The following is an 18,524-nucleotide window of genomic DNA, read 5'->3' on the forward strand; positions in this document are numbered from 1 at the left end:
AATGGTGTCGAAGAAGGCAATCACTGAAATTGTCATGGTCCTGCAAATTCTCAAATATTAGTTTTGTGTGTTATATTTACCGGTTTTATTTTACTTACTGCGCGCATTAATAAGCACCCAATATTTGGGGGACCGTTTATCGCTTGTCGCCATGGACTATCCGAGCCAAGCTAGCTTTATGGCTAACAAGCCGCCGAGTTCCTTTCCCCGGATGTTACAAGAAGGGGCGGGACTTTGATTGGCTGATTGAATGGAGGATTTCACCTGTGGCCGTGGAGACTGGAACTGCACGGTAGGACGTTTTTACCTTCTCCCGGTTGTCAGTTTTGCCGTTTGGAAACATTAAAGCTGTCTGTAAAGTTGTTTTCTGATTTGATAAGGGTAATTCAAGGTGGAATTGCCCCAATGAGCAGTGCGAGTTTCCGGATGGTCTGTTGTTTGTAACACTTCATTTTGGGTCTGCGTAAGCGACCCAAAATGCAATAAAGGCACATTTAAATTGAATTAATTAAAAAAAAACGCCGCACATACCTCTCAAATCTGGACTGGATTAATCTACAGACCCTAAGGATTCATAAAAACACAATTTGATTTGTGAAACCTTTTATTGTAGTAGTACAAATGCAATAAATTTTTTATGTTTTTATCCAGCAAGATGCTGGATAAAATAGCCATAGTAGACCTGTGTATGTACAGGTCTACTATGGCCAGAAAATGTACATTTTCTATGTGGCTTATCCTCACTAGGGAGATTTTATACGCCTAAAGGGCCTGTACTATCGATTCATACGGTCTGAGTCGATCCATCCATCTTTATTGAGGTCACAAAGCGACAGCGATTGTCCAAGGTCCCTTTGTGCAAGGAAGAGTTTGCCATAAAAAGACTTATTTAGATTCATTCACTTTCACACTTGCTTTCCTCTCCGCGGGGTCTGATGACTTTTTGCTTGAAGTCCAGGAAGCACAAACCGGGTGAAGAGTTGGGAGCGCTGAAGAAACACAGCAAGTTGAAAAGAGGACAATCCAAAACAGGAGTGCGGGCATGGTAGAGGCCTGACCTGGGATGTGGAAGCAGGAGCACCACAGACAAGGTGCCTTCTGGGAGAGACAGGAAGACTTTCCCCAGGCGGCGGTCCAGCTTCTCCATGGTGTGCTCCATCTGCACCTCCTGCACATAAACACAATCCTTGCTGCTCCTCGCTGGTAAAGTCAAGAAGCTCTCTGCATGAGCCGTCGCCCCCTCGTAGCATAGCAAAATTTGCACAAACCAGCACTGTTGGAGTTACAAGCTCGCTGTCGTCGTCAGCAAGCCATGAAGTCATGTGGGGCGGAGTCAGCGCCGGACAGACGAGGAAGTTTTCCCTCCAGAGTTCCTCTAAGGACCTGAAGGCCGCATGTCTGCCCTCTGGACTGGCAAACTCTGTTAAAAACAAACAGTACGCCTTGCTTAATACCAAAAAAAAACGTGCTTGTGGTGCCTGTTTGCCCCCGACTAAGCTAAATTAGCAATATTTAGCTAGTAATTACACATCGTTGACTTTTGGCATCGCTGACATGAAAGCACATGCCATCATCCCTCGTTTATGACTGTTGATTCCACAAGAGGCCACAGATGAAACTGTTTATACTACCATTTTCACTGATGTAGCAGCTAGGATGGCCACAGTTTGACTCTGGAACAGATCATTCCAATTGACATGATTTCCTGTTGGGTTTGGTGGGGGAAAATATGTGGCCTGTTTGAGTACTCACGTATGCACGCGTATCTCGCACGTCTTCCAGGTTTAGCCTTGGCAAAGACTCTTTCCACGGCTCCAAAGCGGCCGAACCTCTGCGCAAGCGTTATCTCACTCAGCTCATATGTCTCGGCAGGAAGTGGCGTGCGATCATTCAGTTCTGAGCGCTCGCCGTCCAGCGTGTGTCCGCTGCGCTTGGCCAAGACGCTGCGGGCCAGGAGGGGCTCGAGTCTGGTGGTGTAGAGTCGGCGCGTGTTGAGCACATCGCTCATCAGCGCATTGAGAGTCACATCCAAATCCAGCGTAGACTCGTTGACCGGCCTCTGTACCTAGAAGACGCAGACACCCTCTGTGGCTCCTTGATATATGTATTTCATATGTTGCTGGACACTATTGTTTGATGAGCCACAGGCGGGAACAAATACTGAATGTGAGTGTGAATGGTTGTTTGTCTATATGTGCCCTGTGATTGGATGGCCACCAGTCCAGGGGGGTACCTCACCTCTTGCCCGAAGTCAGCTGGGATAGGCTCCAGCACCCCTGCGACCCTCGCGAGGATACATGGTAGAAAATGAATGCAAGTTTAGCTCCAAAGGGCTGCTGCTGTTTTTGATGCTGACTTATACCATGGTACCTTGGCATACCAGTGTCACAACTACCGAAGTGAGTCGTCTCTCAGCTGATGTTTGCTCTGAGCTGAGAGCTAAAATGACCAGCAGGCATAGCAGAGGACAGCGACTTGGGGCCTTGTGTCAGTGTGACCATGACTGAAGACCAGTATGGATGTAAGTAGCAATTGCTGCGCTAGCTAGTGACCGGGAAACCAGTAAACATTAGGAGTGTGAATCTCAGCACTGAGGACGATTCGATATACATCTTGATGCACTGCTAGCGATACCATACTTTAGCGATACATTGAATTTTCTGGCGATACAATGCGATAATCATTTAGCTCAAATCAATGCAATCCGATATGATATGATGCAATTTCTTGCGATATGATGCAAATAAGCAAAGGGAAAAATGGAATTCAGTATGGTCCTATAAAAAGGGTTTGGTTTTATTCCTTCTAGGCACTTGGCATTATTCTACTAAAGTGCTGTTTGTCTTTTTTACTATGAACCACTTCTTGATCATTCTTTTTGACATCTTAAAACAGCAACAACTTTTCCTCACACTTTCACATCGGCTATGCAATTACAATAGCAGTGTTTAAGTGGTGGAGTAAAACAATTAAACAATAATTACTGCTGTAAAAAAGTACAGCAACAACAAAGTTAAAGTGACACTTTCAACAGTGCAATCAATATTTGTTTATATTCCTGTCTGCAAAACATACTGCTAATAAACTGCTGAAGCGGAAAAGAACTTCTACCCTTTTAAGATTGTTTCAAAATTGAGGAAGAAGCCAACTGCTCTGCTGTTCTAATGTCACCTGCTGTGCTGAACACTAGTTCGAGGGGCACAAATAGCTCCTGGACAATTTGGAAAGCAGCGGAAGATCCACTTGTTCTGACCTGATTTGCTTGGCTTTTCCCTGGTTTCTTAACGCTGCATTCTTTGCAAATGACAGACATTTTGTCGAGCTTTCCGCGTTTCTTTCAGAATTCGTAGTGTTTCCAAACATACCATTTAAACGTTGCAGGGGGGGGGTTAGATATAGAAACTCCCTCGCTGCTGCTTGCGTACGGACGTCCATGCTGTTTTACTATTAGTTGTATGTGCCTCACGGCTTCCGTCCGTATTCAATATAAAACACCAAATAATGATGGTGCATTCATGGCGCCTGGGGAACAGCATATGGGGTGAAGATCAATTACATCCATACCCGGTGAATGAGCCGATGCGAGTCGCATCGCGCGCATGCGCATTGATGGATCAATTAATAGTCATTATTTTCGACACCCTTAGTAAACATAGTACAGTATTGGGAGGGCAGGTAGAGACAGAGCGCCACCCGGTGGCTGAGTTCCTAACAGCTTTTACCTTCAAGGTGTGTCCCTGCACTTGGATGCCGTTCAACGTTTGCAGTGCCAGCGCGGCTCCTTCTAGCAGCTTGAACTCCACCAAGGCGTGAACCTGCACGGTAAACACAACCAGGACCCCCTCATTGTGAGCCAACACCCTTTACGCAGGACAAGAACCTGCATAAACCTAGAGCGGGTTGCGTGTAAGGAGGGTGGGACGCCCCCAAAGCGTACCCTGTGTGTACTATTCAGCATTTTCACGCGCCGTACGCGTCCACAGCAGCGGAACAGTCGCCTCACTTCTCTCTCGGGGTAGCCTACAGGAAACGGACCGGCAAAGAGCACGCACATGTCCCCAAGGAGTGTGCTCGCCTGCAAGACCACCACGCACGCCGTGAGCAGGACATACACACACAAACCCGCCACCCAGGTCTTCACCTTGTGGTCCAGCTTGGCAGGCAGGTCCTGGGACCGCTTTGAGAGAGGAGACATATGGAGCACAGAGAAGAACGGAACCTTGCCCAGCCTCCTGAAAGAGGCCGCCACCTGGAGGAAACGACAAGAACGTCTCTTCAGGCCCAGCAGGTCTGGAGTGCAACTCTACCCTATCATTTTGAGTGTAGAAACGATACCATATGATTCGGTCTCACCTCTTTGTCAGAGTGGAGCCACTGCTGATTGGCCAGGTGTAAGGCCACGTCGCAGCGCTTCCCCATGTAGCAAACTGACCTGCCGAGTCGCTGCAACACCTCAGCAAACCTGCGCAGCGTCAAAATAGTCCAAAGTCATCACGTGGATAGACACTGGAGAGACACAAACATTGCTGTGTTCATGTATGTACCTGCTACTGGGCTCTGATTCCGAGTGTGTCGACTCTTCTTGTAACGTCAAACCCCAAAGTTGCTCCAGGTGATCCTCAAGCACCTGACACACGGGACAAGACGCATTGCAGCAACTGTACAGTATGTAGAGCCTGTCTTCACATTCACACCGTCTTCCTTTTGTTATTGTTAACGTCCACATTGAATGTAGGCTCATTTCTATGAAAAGGGTCTGTTTATGTTGACACATAGTATTGTTAAAAGCAGCATCGTAACCTGCAGCATTAAAACATGCATGCACTGACTTCTTGTTCAGTGCAAAATAAGCTATGTCGGGCTCATTTGTATGAAAACAGTCAATTTATGTTGACACACAGTATTGTTAAAGGCAGCATCGTAACATGCACACACTGACTTGTTCAGTGCATGATAAGCTATGTCGGGCTCATTTCTATGAAAAGGGTCTGTTAATGTTGACACATAGTATTGTTAAAAGCAGCATCGTAACCTGCAGCATTAAAACATGCATGCACTGACTTCCTGTTCAGTGTGAAATAAGCCATGTAGGGCTCATTTCTATGACAAGAGTCTGTGTATGCTGACACATGGCATTGTTAAAAGCAGCATCGTAACCCGCAGCGTTAAAACATGCACACACTGACTAGAGCCACGCCGCCTCCATAAAAAGAGCCCCCAAAATCCTGACTTGTGCATCTTTACCTGGACCCAAGTGCAATGTCTTCTTGGTGTCGGCTAACCAAATATTCTCATAACCTTGTTGCGTTTGACGTAATAGTGACATATTACTGAATAATACAAATTAGTTAAACAAGTTATCGTTCTGATAGGTTGTGTTGGGTGTCGTTTGATATGGTGCAGGTGTTTTTTTCCCATATGTTGATATAGGGGTTGTTACCTGCAGAGGTCCTCTTCTAATGAAGTACTGGGCCAGCTCCAACGCTGCCAAGGCGTCCTCGGTGGGGTCGTGACCTGTCCTCTCCTCTGTTTGGATCCGCCTACTGATGTACAGGTCAGGAACCATTAAGCCAACAGGAAGTGATGAATCATAACAATCGGTGATGCTTACTGGAGCACGATCTCAGCCAGAACCTTCAGCTTAAACCTCTGTCCAAACTCTCTCCTGTACAGCCGCGAGGTGTCGATGACGTGTGGATGGATGAGCTGCAACAGTTCAGGTCAGTCAAGTGCGGCTTCAAGGTACTGAAGTGCTCCACTCACTTTCAGGGCCGTCAGATCGCTGTTGATGGAATGACCCACCAGGACCGCGTCTCGTGGCAACAGCCTCTTCAGCTCGGCTTGAACGTCGCCGAGCTTGGTCCTGACCGGCTGCAACATGGCCGCTGTGATACCAGAAAACCTGCACACAGGTCGTAAAGCACCTCCATTTTCCTTCTTCATTTTCTCCAAAAGCGCCAACAAGACCTGAAGGGCCTTTCTTCCCACAGGAAATCCAATCCTTTCCAGACACCCCAAATTATCAACACCAAATGCATTCTATAGACTAGTAATGATAGTTTCACATGTAGAAAACAATGCTACTTATCAGGAATGAAATGGATAAATTACTTATTCATGTATTATAATATTGTATTATTATTATGTTATTTAATATCTTTATTTAGACTTCTTTGGCATTTATTTGAATGTTTGATGCTCTTTGTGTTTCCACTCGCTGCTCAACATTTGTAGTTCTTTCTCCACTTTATTTCATGTCCCATGTTGCCTTTCCTCACTGAATCTACTGTAGATGGCGTGTGCGTACTGTGTGATGTAGTCCAGTATTTTGTTGTCCGGTTTCACCAGTCGGTCCAGCATGCACGTCCCCTGGCAGTCCACCAGGGACACCCTGGTCACCTCGTAGCCTCTCACTGTCAGACACTGCCAGCATCAACAATCAGCAACACCAGGAAGGGGGTGGGCTTTCACCAGGAAGTGCTTTTTGCTTGCTCACCATTTCACAGTCCAGTCCAAACAGAGGACTGGCGTCCGTGACGACATCGTCGCTATGGGTGCACACAAACTCCTCGAAGCCTGGCATCCCTGCAAGGAGAGGCGAAGGATGGGAAGTGAGAGGGCGGCGAGGAGGAAAAGGAAGACAAGAGGCGGCAACGACGACCTTTCACCGGGTAATGTCCCTTGATCATCTCCTCCTGGGGGAGCAAGTAGGCCGTCAGACCACGCCTCCTCGTCCCAAACTTGGTCACGACCGGGTGAGTTGTCAGCACTGTCACACACGTACAATATAAATTATATATATGAACTGAACAAAAGTAGTGATGGCATAGCCAAACTAGATCAACTATGGTGAGTTCGAGGACTTGAGGCAAAACATGTTATCAGTGAAGCAAAAAGATATAAACACGTTAAAAATGTGGGCTTTTTTTAAACAGCACTAGATGTATGCGCTACATTTTACCTATTTTACCTATATTATTAGGGTTGCATGATAACGCACCAATGGAATGATGACATCATACCAATAAATGTGATAAAATAGCTCCAGTGTTTATATTTAAAAAAAAACTCCAAAAAGGCAAGATTACCCATACTGTGTGTCTGAGCAAATCAAGCGCTCCTTTTTTCTCCTGCCTGTGACGTTTAAGGCCTGTCGTAACTTCCCATGTAAACTTTCACTTTTCTCCTGACAGTAGTCCATCTATTCTTTTTCTCTGCCGCTTATCCTCACTAGGGTGGGGGTATGCTGGAGCCTATCCCAGCTGTCTCTGGGTGAGAGGCGGGCTACACCCTGGACTGGCGGCCAGCCAATCACAGGGCACAGAGACAAACAACCAATCCCCCAACATTCATACCTATGGACAATTTGGAGTGGCCAATGAACCTAGCATGTTTTTGGAAAGGGGGAGGAAACCGGAGTACCCGGAGAAAAGCTACGCATGCACAGGGAGAACATGCAGACTCCACACAGCGGAGTGTCTTCCCGATCTCCTGACTGTGTGGCCTACATACTAACCTCGTCCACCGTGCCACATGATAGTCGTCATTTCATGATGTTTCATTAGGACCCCTCAACACATCATCATTTCTTCCACTCCTTACCAGGCGTGCACAAACTACACTTACATCTACATTTTAAAAAGTACATATGAAAAATTACTAGTCCGTTTGTTTTGGGGAAATAGGATATTGTGCATCTCTAATTATGGATTTAGACATTTTTATCCACTTATTTTCTGCATGAAAACAACATATTTTCAGAGTGTTTATATGCGTGGGGCCACACTGTAGTAGTCAGTGTCACGGCTTATTAATCCTCACCTTTGTGCAACTTGCTGCCGCCTCTCTCTACTGGGCCCACGCAGGAACCGTCCAAAGTGGCCACGTCACTGCTGAATATCCCGGAGAGCAGGTTGCTGGTGGACGGCGTGGATGGCGTGAAGGTGACTCTCTAAAGCGTCCATGCAAAGAAGGCAGCATGCACTGAGCCTCCATGGTGAGTCGAACTACAGCACTGCCGGTTGTACTTACACTGGTGTAGTTGCTCCTCAGGCGCCTCAAAGTCATGTAGTGTTTGTAAAAGTCACGTTGGGTCACACCCTCCACCAGCACAACATTGACGCCTTTCACATGCTGCTGCCCGTCCACACGACACCAACTAGAAGACACACACATACTTTAGATATAGTACTAAATACAGCACACTATTGATGCCAATAAGCAAAACACATTAGAAAGCATTTTACGGTGATGACCTGGGCTGTTTGATGCCGTTTATTCCCGGCAGTGCGGCGTAATGCAGCAGCTCCATCAGCTCCTTGGCTGTGATAGGATGCTGGAGGTGCTCAGGCAGCACGAGCATCCGCGGTCCACATTGCCCGTTCTCATCAGCTCCAATTTGCCGCCCCTTCAACCTCTTGGCTGGGCCATGACCCGCGTTGCTTTTCCTTTTCTGCTCATTGAAAGTCGTTGACAGCGAGGGCGCAATGTTAGATCTGATCTCTATGCTTGGCATGAAGCACCAAAAATAATTCAATGTAAGAACACTGCATAACTCTAGCTACCGTGTTGTTGAAAGAACCAAAAAGTAATCCACGGATTATGTCATTTCGTTAAAGGGTTTTAACACTTTAACACAAGGTACTTTATTTGATGTTTGAAATGCTAGCAAGATACACGCTTGACGTTACATGCAATATTATAATTTTCCCGCGTGACTTTATGACTTTACGTATGTAGAGAATTAATACATATGTACACTATTAACACACTACTGAATATAGAGTACTGCACATATGATTAATTACCATTATATGACGTTCCAACGTCTTCCAAATTCACGCAGTAACACGGTGACTGATACAACACGTTTGACCCATGCTTAAGTGGGTATACTTCCTGTTGACGGAAGTCGGTGGTGTAATTCTCACTGTACTGTTGTCAAAATAAATACCATCTCGCATACATTTCGTTAAAAAACGTCTTCGTCTTGTGATAGTTTTTGACTGAAAAAATACGACTATTTTTCAGTAGTTAGAATGTTTAACTTGCTGTACCTCGTGCAACTAGCATGCTGGGGTGGGAACAGTTTCTTTTAGAACGAGTCTTCTCTGTTATCGAACAGAGGTATCGAGGTATCGAACAAAGAACAGGATGCGGAGAGTTGAGAAAGAATGCGCAATTTTGCACCACTTTAAAACCAGCAAGCGTTAACTATAATATATTTCGTCGTGTGATATTTTTGGACTAGAAAACACGACTATTTTGTAAAACATTTTAGTAGTTTAAACGTTTAATTTGTAGAAAGTATGCTGAGATGTAGACCGTGGGATTTTATTGTGAAGGCAAACAGAAAGGAAACGTTCGAGCGGCTCGTGTTTGAACGGTCTGCTCTGAATTCGACTTTGCTACCTGGCGGACAAAATTAGTCGAACAAAGAGAACTGGATCCGGAGGTTTTAAAAAGAACGCACGATTTTGTGGCACCTTAAAAAACGCAAACGTCAAGTGTTTGTTAAAAGTGCATGTTTTAAAAGGTGTCGAGAGACGCCTTCCGAGTGACAGACATGTCCACAAAGAAGCTAGCTAAGTAAGTAGCATAGCATCATGCTCGATCACGGCGAACTCACTCGCCGAGTCAGCTAATGAACATATTTTCCTATTGCTGTTTTTGATTGAAGTATTTTTATCTCCATAGAGAATTAGGAATGCTGAGGCAGCGCAGTCAATCCTCGGCTGTAAGAAAGACTCTCCTGTCAAGTTAGCGCCGTCAATACACAATGATACTACATTGCATAGGGTCAAATTTCCTAACTTTCACCAAAACATTTCTTTCAGATCAAGTCTTTGCGTATCTGATCGTCATCGACTTCGAGTCCACATGCTGGAGAGAGAAAAGGAACTCCACCCAGGAAATAAGTATGTTTCCCATCAGTACAAGTACAATTACCTTTACCTTGTTATTGTGTCTTTCCTCTTCTTTCATGGTTAACAGTTGAATTCCCCGCTGTTCTTCTGAACGCATCCACCGGGGAGATCGAGTCCGAGTTTCACACTTACGTTCAACCTCAGGAGCATCCCGTACTGTCGGCCTTCTGCACCGAGCTAACTGGCATTACACAGGTGGCAAAATATTCACACCACTTACCTTGACTTGGCCAAATAGCATCTCCATAATGCATGCATGGGTGGACAGCCATGACTATCTTCAATCACAATGTCCTAATGTTGAATAATTCGAATTTTGCAAAGGAAGTGAGTTGTAAATTTGACAGAAATACTATAATATAATAATATATTGATAGGTCAAATACACTATCCAGTGAAATCAATGACAACTATTTAACTTGGAATGCTTTAAGTCATTTCTGGATTTATTTTCCCCACCGATGTATACTGAGGCTATAATAAGTTTAAGCTAATATAAAACACAAAAAAACAGAAGCAAGTCCAGTCCTAAGTGGCATTTTCAACACAGTCAAAGAAATGCTGAATGATGGAGACATAGCCAAAGAATGAGACTTGACGCGTGGTTGCGTTAACTCCGGGTCATGTTTGTGTGCGACTTTCAGGTGCAAGTCGAAGCGGGTGTCCCACTCCAGATCTGTCTGTCTCAGTTCAATCGCTGGCTGCAAACACTGCGTCTGGAGAAGGCACTCGTCTTTCCCGGCCGGCAGGACGCAGCTTCCGCTCCTCCGCCTTCCTCAAAGCTGTGCGCTTTCCTCACCTGGTCGGGTAAAAGATGACGGATGCCAGCATTGAACACAGCCAACGCTGACGTGCGATGATCACGCTTCCTTTCCTGTGTCAGATTGGGATCTGGGAGTGTGTTTGCACTACGAGTGTAAACGCAAGCAGATTCACAAGCCAGACGTGGTCAACAGCTGGATCGACCTGAGGAGCACCTACAGGGTAAGTGCACCCTTGCATCCAACAATACCATCGTTAAAGGAAGAAAAATGGCTCATTTTCTGATTATTAATTAATTATTTTGTTGTTTATATGAGATGTGAATATAACCAGCATATTCATAACTGTGTCATACCATGTTACAACCGCATGGCAAAAAGCAACACTGGAAAAACACGAAACTTTGTGGTGGAAAAAATATATAAAAAATGGGAACTTTACAGAAATAAAGTCACAACTAAAAAAATAATAAGAAAAATAATCTTGTAATGTGAGAATAAAACTATTGTTGTAATATTAGCATTTCGTAAGAGAAACATTGGGAGGAAAAACATGCCATTTTTCAAGAGGACAAAATGGGAATTTCACAGGAATAGGAATATTGTCAGCATATGCTTTTTTTATTGGTGTGACTAAAATCCCAATATACTGGTATAACGTATGACAAAGAAATGTAACATTTCAAGATGAAAACATCCTGTACTGATATTCTGTCCTGTACTGATAAGTACTGATATTCTCATATTACTCACGTACAGTATACGTCGTAGTATTGTATTAAAGCAGTACGAAATGAAGAGGGGAAACGCCATACCCCAACAACAGAATGCAATATTATATAAGATAATGCAACTTTACACAAATAGTCAGACCATATTACACTTTTAAAAATGCTTAAATATGGCGATCTTTGTAGTTTGAATAGCATTATTTTCAAAAATGTTTAACAACCCTTTTCCGGTACACGTTGTTGTCTTTCCAGATGTTTTACAGCAGGAAGCCCAAAGGTCTGAACGGTGCGCTGCAAGATCTGGGAATCCAGTTTTGTGGAAGAGAGCATTCCGGTCTGGATGACGCCAGGAACACGGCTCAGCTGGCAGCGAGGATGATGAGGGATGGCTGCGTGATGAAGATCACCAGAAGCTTAGTGAGGGTGAGTGGCCGTCCCCGTCCAGCGACCCCCGTTGCTGAATTCCTGCCTCCTGTGCCGAGCGCACCTCCCTCATTCTGCATGGGAGAAACGTCATCCTAGAACATACTAACAGCTACCCCAGTAGGTTGGTGACATTTTCAGAAACGCATCATTTAATACAGTCATCAATCACTATACTGTGGGTTTTCAAGCATTAATAAATGATCAGGAAAATGGTTTATTCGTTTAAAAAAGGGCCTATTAAATTTCCTTTAGTGGCGCATTTTTTTTTTTACATGCAATTAATGTAATGTTTGCACCCAACACAATAGTTTATATAAAAAGGGTTTGGCTTTATTCCTTCTAGGCACTTGGCAGTCAATTCAACTAAAGTTCAATTAAACAATAATTACTGCTGTAAAATATACGCAGCAACAACAAAGTTAAAGTGACACTTTCAACAGTGGAATCAATGTTCGTTTATATTCCTGTCTGCAAAACATACTGCTAATATGAATGAGCTCGCAGTTAGGCTAATACAGTAGTGGGGAGCAGAAAGTGTAAAACAACTTGTTTCCAACAAAAAAAATTGTTGAAACAGTGAAACAAATTGTTTCCAAATTCAGGAAGAAGCCAACTGCTCTGCTGTGCTGAACACTCGTTTGGGGGGGGGGGGGCACTTGTTGGTCTGTTGGTGTTTTCAGGCTGCACAGTGGTCGAGTGGTTAGCGCGCAGACCTCACAGCTAGGAGACCCGAGCTCAATCCCAACCTTGGGCATCTCTGTGTGGAGTTTGCATGTTCTGCCCGTGCATGCGTGGGTTTTCTCCGGGTACTCCAGTTTCCTCCCACATTCCAAAAACATGCTAGGTTAATTGGCGACTCCAAATTGTCCATAGGTATGAATGTGAGTGTGAATGGTTGTTTGTCTATATGAGCCCTGTGATTGGCTGGCCACCAGTCCAGGGTGTACCCCGCCTCTCGCCCGAAGACAGCTGGGATAGGCTCCAGCACCCCACATGACCCTCGTGAGGACAAGCGGTAGAAAATGAATGAATAAAAAGATTGTTTTTAAAAAATATAGTATAGTAGTTTCCTTGATCCTTGGTGCTTTCAAGGGCCATTGAACAAAGTGGGGATACCGCTTGCATTAAACATGCAAGAACTGGGGGATTTCTAAGTGGACGGCCCGTATTTCCAACAAGGATACCCCTTTACAGAATACATTTCCTGTGGCCTGTGAGCTGAGTGGTTTGTACCAAGTGGATGATATCAAGTGGATGTCGACGTGTACGGAATTATCTACCACAGAGATCTACATCTCTCTCAGGACTTTTCAAGTCCCATACCAATCATGTGACATCCCATTTGACATTTCCTGTGACAATTTCTCCATGAAAACTGAATGGGACATTTATTGATGTATTTAACGTTCCACTTCTTATGCCTGGGGGCATATTGAGTGTTTGGGTGATCCCCTACTTCAGCCCTCCAATGACCCCTTCCCGTCCTTATTTGCTTCGTTTCTGCCCATTCTTCGTCCACTAAGTACTCCCGCATCATTAAATGTTCCATGAGCTAGCCAGCAGGACTTTTCCACATTGGTCATTTGGCGCCCCCTCCTGGTGGAAAACTACAATAGAGTGAGAACTAATGGAATGCTGTCTTGTTCTCACAGGAAGACAAACCAAAGAAGCCAGCAACCTCCACTCCGTCTTCTGTAGCAAATGCCACTAAAGTCCTAAACCTGCAGGATAACTCCAGTCCCAGGGTCTCTGTCCCGGTCCGTCAGAGTCTCGTGTCTCCAAAGACTCTCCTCAATGGTACGCCGTCACCCCTGTGTGGTCTCTGGAGCAGGACAAGATGCGCCACAGCGGTGGATTCCTCCAACAACCTCATTCTCTGCTCCACGGTCATGGGGAGTCTCCAGCACCAACAGGCCCGAAGAAGCGGACCCACAGGACTGGGGGAGGAGCACATCGAGGAGTTGGCAGTGGAAGCTGAGGACAGGTGCGGGTCCTATGATGACGTGGTGCTGGATGACATCGTTATGGACCCTGAAGGGACTTTGGAGGCCATCTCTGATTATTACAGCGCGTGGGGAGAACCTGTGGGACCTCCAGGTGACACAGCCGTGTGTCAAGATGTCCCTGATGGACAGAACCCTGGCTTTGCAGTTCTCCAGACGGCTTCAAAACAGCAGCAGGCTGCATCAGCGCATAAAATCAATAAGACAACCTCCTCCTTCAGGACCTTCGTCCCAGACAGGTCGTCCACCCCCGACGCCTCCATCTTCCGTCCCAAAGGAGGCATCGCATCATCAACGTCGTCCTTTACTGCCCTCACTGACTCTCGGAAGAAGGTTGCCGCTTCGGCTTCCTTCAACGTCCCCAAGACCGTCCTCTCCTTGAGACCCGCCAACGTCGTTCCATCTGGAACAGCCAAGATCACGCCACCGCTGTGCGGCTGTGGGCGCCGCAGCAGGCGTCTGCAGGTGTCCAACGGTGGTCCCAACCACGGCAGAGGCTTCTACTGCTGCGCCGCGCGCCAGACGGCAAGGAAGGGATGCAAGTTCTTCAAGTGGGAGTCCACCCTGAAGAAGACCAGCTCCGTTTTGCTCTGTCACGCCGACACAATGCTCGGCCCTCGTCGCCCTCAGAGGAAGAGCGTGTGAGTGCTGACATCAAAAACAAGCGTTAAGCACTCCCACACTGCTGTCTGCTGGATCAGGTCCTGCCAGCTTCATTATGATGTTTCCAAAGAAAAATGACATGCTTTCTTTCAACCAAACAAGGGAGTTATTTTTCTGAAATCACCAACTGCAGCAACAACTCTAGTGTAATGTTAGCTTCAGTTAGCAGATGAACATCTAGAGATCATCTGCGGTCTGAGTCCATCAACACGCCGCCTTGATGACTCTGTGCTGGGCAGTGGGATAGCCACAATCCTGAACAACTATCGGCTCATATACCAAACCTATACCATACTTGGGGAAAGTCTTGGAAAAGCTGACTGACTTTCTCCTCTGTAGGCCCCACCACAGCACTCGGACAGCTCTTGTCAAGGGGACACCGTATCTGTCTGAAGATAAATGCCAGGCAAAGTCTCTTTCAGTTCTGCAGTTGATCATGAGATCTTACCACAGAGGTTCGAAAACTGGCTGGGAATCTCTGGTACTGCTCTAAAACGGTTCAATGAGTACTTGGTTGCAGTTGGTACCTGTGTCTCTGACCAAATGGTTATGACCTGTGGTGTTCCCCAGGGGTCAATCCCGGGACCATGCTTCCTTTTTAGGCCAGCCGATACGCAGCTGCAATGTGTCCTCCCACAGTTATGCAGAGCACACTCACGGCAGGTGCCGTCAAACATGGTCCTGCATGTTTCTATGTCACAGCATCAAACCGAAACTTCAAACTTTCTGCAGCAAAACTCAAACATTGTCTTTGGCGCACAGAAACCTGGAGACTCTTTGTCTAAAACCTCATCATGTGGTTAGAAGTCGAGGGGGAATAATGGACTCGGATCTCCACTTTAACAGCCACATGAAATCATGAGCTTTTTACCCGCTAAAAGGCGTTGCCCAAATCAGAGGACTAGTGTCTAAGGCAGATTTAGAGGGACTAATCCATGCCTTTGTCTACAGCAGGCTAGACCACAGGAACGACCTTGTCACTGGGCTCTAAACCAGCCGTAAACCAGCTGCAGTATATCCACCATGCATGCTGCTGCTCCAGTCCTGACCAGAACTACAAAATATGACCCTATTAGTCCAGTACTCGGGTCTCTGTACTGGCTTCCTGTGGCTCAGAGAATAGATTTTAAAACAGCTCTGCTTGTGTACAAGTCTCTTCGTGATCTAGATCTGAGCTCTGAGAAGCTCAGGGAGTGGTCTGCTGTGGGCGCCCAGAGTCGGGACTAAACACGGTCAGGCTGCCAACATCATGACAGGACAGGATTGTCTCCAGGCTCCAAAGCTGGGGAAGTTTACAGAAACATTTGCACTGCTTTGAAGGTTCCAATGAGCACAGTGGCCTCCATCATCCCTTAGTGGAAGAAGTTTGGAACCACTAGGACATGGGAGAAGGGCCTTAGTCAGGGTGGTGACCAATAACCCCATGGCCACTCTGTCAGCATTCTTCTGTGGAGAGAGGAGAACCTTCCAGTAGGACAACCATCTCTGCAGCAATCCACCAATCAGGCCTGTATGGTAGAGTGGCCAGAAGGAAGCCACTCCCATGGTAAAAGGCACATGGCAGCCCGTCTGGAGTTTGCCAAAAGGCACCCGAAGAAAAATGGAACTCTTTGGAATGAATGCCAGGTGTTACGATTGGAGAAAACCGGGAAGTGCTCATCAGCAGGCCAATAGCATCCCTGCAGTGAAGCATGTTGTTGTGGAAGCATCATGTCATTTTTCACTGTTTTAGTTTTAATTAAAAAAAAAATTAATCACATTGCTGTTATAGGGTGTTGTGTACAGAAGTTTTGAGAAATAATTGTATTCAATCAATTTTGGAATAAAGCTGTGACATTAACCCTTTCACGCATGACGGTCACTGCAGTGGACAGCTATTAAAAGGTCATTTTCAATTATGAAAATAGGTTTTGATGGCATTGTTGCTTATAAGCCTCTAGAGTGGACGCCTGAGAATCCACCCAACACTGCTTTGTGAGGTCAACCATTGTAACTGCAGAATAATTGTGTCAACATTGAAGATGGCTGCCAGAAATTAAAACATGCCTAGCACCTGTGGGATTTCTGCTCAATCCTTCTAGAGTAGGAGACTCCTGCAGGTAAAAAAAATATTTCTACATCAAGTAACACCTAATAATCACCATAGTTGTGAAAATTTCAATGTATTGATTTTAGATTGGGAGGAAATTGCAATTTTTCAGATGTCCACCAAAGTGGACTGCATGCAATTACATGCAATTACTGAACAGTATATCACTCTTGACAATGTTTTATCTGAAGTAGTTTTCCCTTGTATAAATCAACATTTTATGCTATTAGATTGTAAGCTGTATTGTATATATCAATATGTATGTTTTGTGCATTATTCATGATGAGTAACAGGTACTTTTCCAGCAAATTTGCTCACTGCTGTGGATCCTGAGGAGTTTCAAGCCATAGATGAGATGATCATGCTCTTCAAAGGCAAATTGTCTATCAAGCAATACATCCCCAAAAAAACAAAACCCTGGGGTGTGAAAATTTTGGCAAGATCAGGGGCTTCAGGATACATGTACCACTTTGAAGTGTACAGGGGTGCAGCCAGCACAGGTGCAGTCAACGAATTGGGAATGGCTGCAGACGTCATCTTGCGCCTCTGTGATGACATCCAATTCAAGAACCACAAGGTGTTTTTTGATAGCTACTTTCGTGGCATTCCACTAATTACTGTCTTGAAGGAACGGGGCATCTATGTCACTGGCACATGCCGGGTCAACAGGCTTCAGGGGGCACAAACAAAACTCAGGAGTGCAACAGAACTCAAAGAAGGAGGAAGAGGAGCTATCTCTGTTGTCACCAATGGTGAAGATCTCACTGTCAAACTTGGTCTCTTCCTGTCTTGGCAAGCACCTGACGGATGTTGCACAGAGATGGTCCAAGAAAGATAAGAAGATCATCACCATGGACAGGGCATTTGCAGTGAAGGTCAACAACGATTATATGGGAGTGTTTGACCTGATGGACCAAATGGTGGCAATGTATCCTCACAGATGCAAGACCAAACACTGGTACATCAGAATGTTCTTCCACTTCCTCGATGTAACCGTTGTGAATGCCTGGCATCTCCTCAGATTCTCTGGATTGGACTAGGGTGGTCTTCTGCCTTTCAAGGCATCTGTGGCGCATTCATTGATAAATGCAGGCACTGTCCGCAAAAGGGGGAGACCAAGTGACACTTCCCCACCTCCTATTCCTGTAAAGCGCAAACCTGCATCCAAGGTACCCGGGGAGGTCAGGCCTGGTCCTGGAAACCTCTTGCCCCAGCTGAACAACATAAAAAATGCCCAAAGATCCCAAGACCCTGCGTGCACACGAAAAACAAAGTGCAGCTGCATGTGTTGCAATGTGGCTGTGTGCCCTGGGTGCATGGCAATTTTTCACACAAGACGGTGATCTAGTACTGTATCTCAGTACTGATCGACTACATAAGTACATAAGCATAAGCATGCAGCGTTGTAGCAGGGTTGTACCACCTCATCTGTGGCCTATCCCTAACCTTGTGAGGTTGTCAGTTGATGCACTATAGTTTGTGTAGTTTGTCAGTTGAAGCTCTGCAGTTTGATGAGTTTTGTCAATTGAAGCACTGCTGTTTGTCTCGTTTTGTCAAAATTCACAAACGCATGCTGTCCACCTATGTGGACATATTCATAACTTCTTGAAAATTTGGTGTATAAAAACAGAACCAAATCAGTTCTTATTTTTATGTCTAAAGACACATAAAAACACTTTTTTTAACTCAGTTTATCATGGGTCATGCATGAAAGGGTTAAAAAAGGTGAAGTGCTGTGAATACTTTCCGGATGCACTGTATATTTAAACACAATAACACTGTAACAATAGACAATTGTTCCCTGTAATTCATTTATATATTTTTAGAATATAATACTGTAGCTAAACAACACGACAATGTAGCATATACATATAGAAATATTGACGACGCAACAAAAAATGGAGCTATGCTTCGGGAAATCACTC

The 18,524-nt window shown here is 45.4% G+C and overlaps 2 protein-coding genes across 13 annotated transcripts; one reads left to right on the forward strand and one right to left on the reverse strand.

Annotated features, from left to right (window-relative positions):
* Positions 1-182: 182 nt before the first annotated feature.
* Positions 183-18,259, forward strand: eri2 (ERI1 exoribonuclease family member 2). 11 transcript variants are annotated; one of them, XM_058068094.1, is made up of 14 exons: positions 245-292; positions 4,020-4,288; positions 4,365-4,665; positions 5,447-5,554; positions 5,674-5,915; positions 5,991-6,755; positions 7,866-7,996; positions 9,697-9,758; positions 9,837-9,917; positions 9,994-10,121; positions 10,571-10,733; positions 10,810-10,910; positions 11,671-11,841; positions 13,497-18,259. In XM_058068094.1, exons 8-14 carry the CDS (start codon positions 9,707-9,709, stop codon positions 14,490-14,492), a joined length of 1,692 nt encoding a protein of 563 aa, XP_057924077.1. In that variant the 5' UTR covers positions 245-292; positions 4,020-4,288; positions 4,365-4,665; positions 5,447-5,554; positions 5,674-5,915; positions 5,991-6,755; positions 7,866-7,996; positions 9,697-9,706; the 3' UTR covers positions 14,493-18,259. The 11 variants fall into 11 exon arrangements, with proteins under 11 accessions (XP_057924103.1, XP_057924077.1, XP_057924054.1 ...); XM_058068071.1 differs by having other exon boundaries at positions 4,365-4,536; positions 4,604-4,665; positions 5,431-5,554; positions 5,674-6,755; XM_058068063.1 differs by having other exon boundaries at positions 4,365-4,536; positions 4,604-4,665; positions 5,674-6,755.
* On the reverse strand, positions 600-9,351 carry LOC131125936 (RNA exonuclease 5-like). Of its 2 annotated transcripts, XM_058068009.1 has the most exons (19): positions 8,808-9,348; positions 8,256-8,452; positions 8,032-8,158; positions 7,822-7,951; positions 6,662-6,769; positions 6,497-6,585; positions 6,308-6,423; positions 5,764-5,902; positions 5,612-5,706; positions 5,441-5,543; positions 4,545-4,627; positions 4,354-4,462; positions 4,142-4,249; positions 3,938-4,075; positions 3,723-3,815; positions 1,753-2,065; positions 1,269-1,420; positions 1,059-1,168; positions 600-989 (listed from the first exon to the last, which is right to left on the reverse strand). In XM_058068009.1, the coding sequence occupies exons 1-19, from the start codon at positions 8,808-8,810 to the stop codon at positions 896-898; spliced, it is 2,307 nt and encodes a 768-aa protein (XP_057923992.1). In that variant the 5' UTR covers positions 8,811-9,348; the 3' UTR covers positions 600-895. The 2 variants fall into 2 exon arrangements, with proteins under 2 accessions (XP_057923992.1, XP_057923983.1); XM_058068000.1 differs by having other exon boundaries at positions 3,938-4,249; positions 8,808-9,351.
* Positions 18,260-18,524: the final 265 nt, after the last annotated feature.

The sequence above is a fragment of the Doryrhamphus excisus genome, chromosome 1 (assembly GCF_030265055.1).
Source record: "Doryrhamphus excisus isolate RoL2022-K1 chromosome 1, RoL_Dexc_1.0, whole genome shotgun sequence".
Classification (NCBI taxonomy): domain Eukaryota; kingdom Metazoa; phylum Chordata; class Actinopteri; order Syngnathiformes; family Syngnathidae; genus Doryrhamphus; species Doryrhamphus excisus.

What these genes read in the sequence shown, in the direction of transcription:
- eri2 (XM_058068037.1), top strand. Translation starts at nt 9,566, where the DNA reads ATGTCCACAAAGAAGCTAGCTAA. An exon ending in TCCACAAAGAAGCTAGCTAA is followed by an intron (nt 9,589 to 9,696) that starts GTAAGTAGCATA and finishes TTATCTCCATAG; the next exon opens with AGAATTAGGAATGCTGAGGC. An exon ending in TCACCAGAAGCTTAGTGAGG is followed by an intron (nt 11,842 to 13,496) that starts GTGAGTGGCCGT and finishes TTGTTCTCACAG; the next exon opens with GAAGACAAACCAAAGAAGCC.
- LOC131125936 (XM_058068000.1), bottom strand. An exon ending in CTGGCTGAGATCGTGCTCCA is followed by an intron (nt 5,544 to 5,611) that starts GTAAGCATCACC and finishes CCTGTACATCAG; the next exon opens with TAGGCGGATCCAAACAGAGG. An exon ending in TTAGAAGAGGACCTCTGCAG is followed by an intron (nt 4,628 to 5,440) that starts GTAACAACCCCT and finishes CCCGTGTGTCAG; the next exon opens with GTGCTTGAGGATCACCTGGA.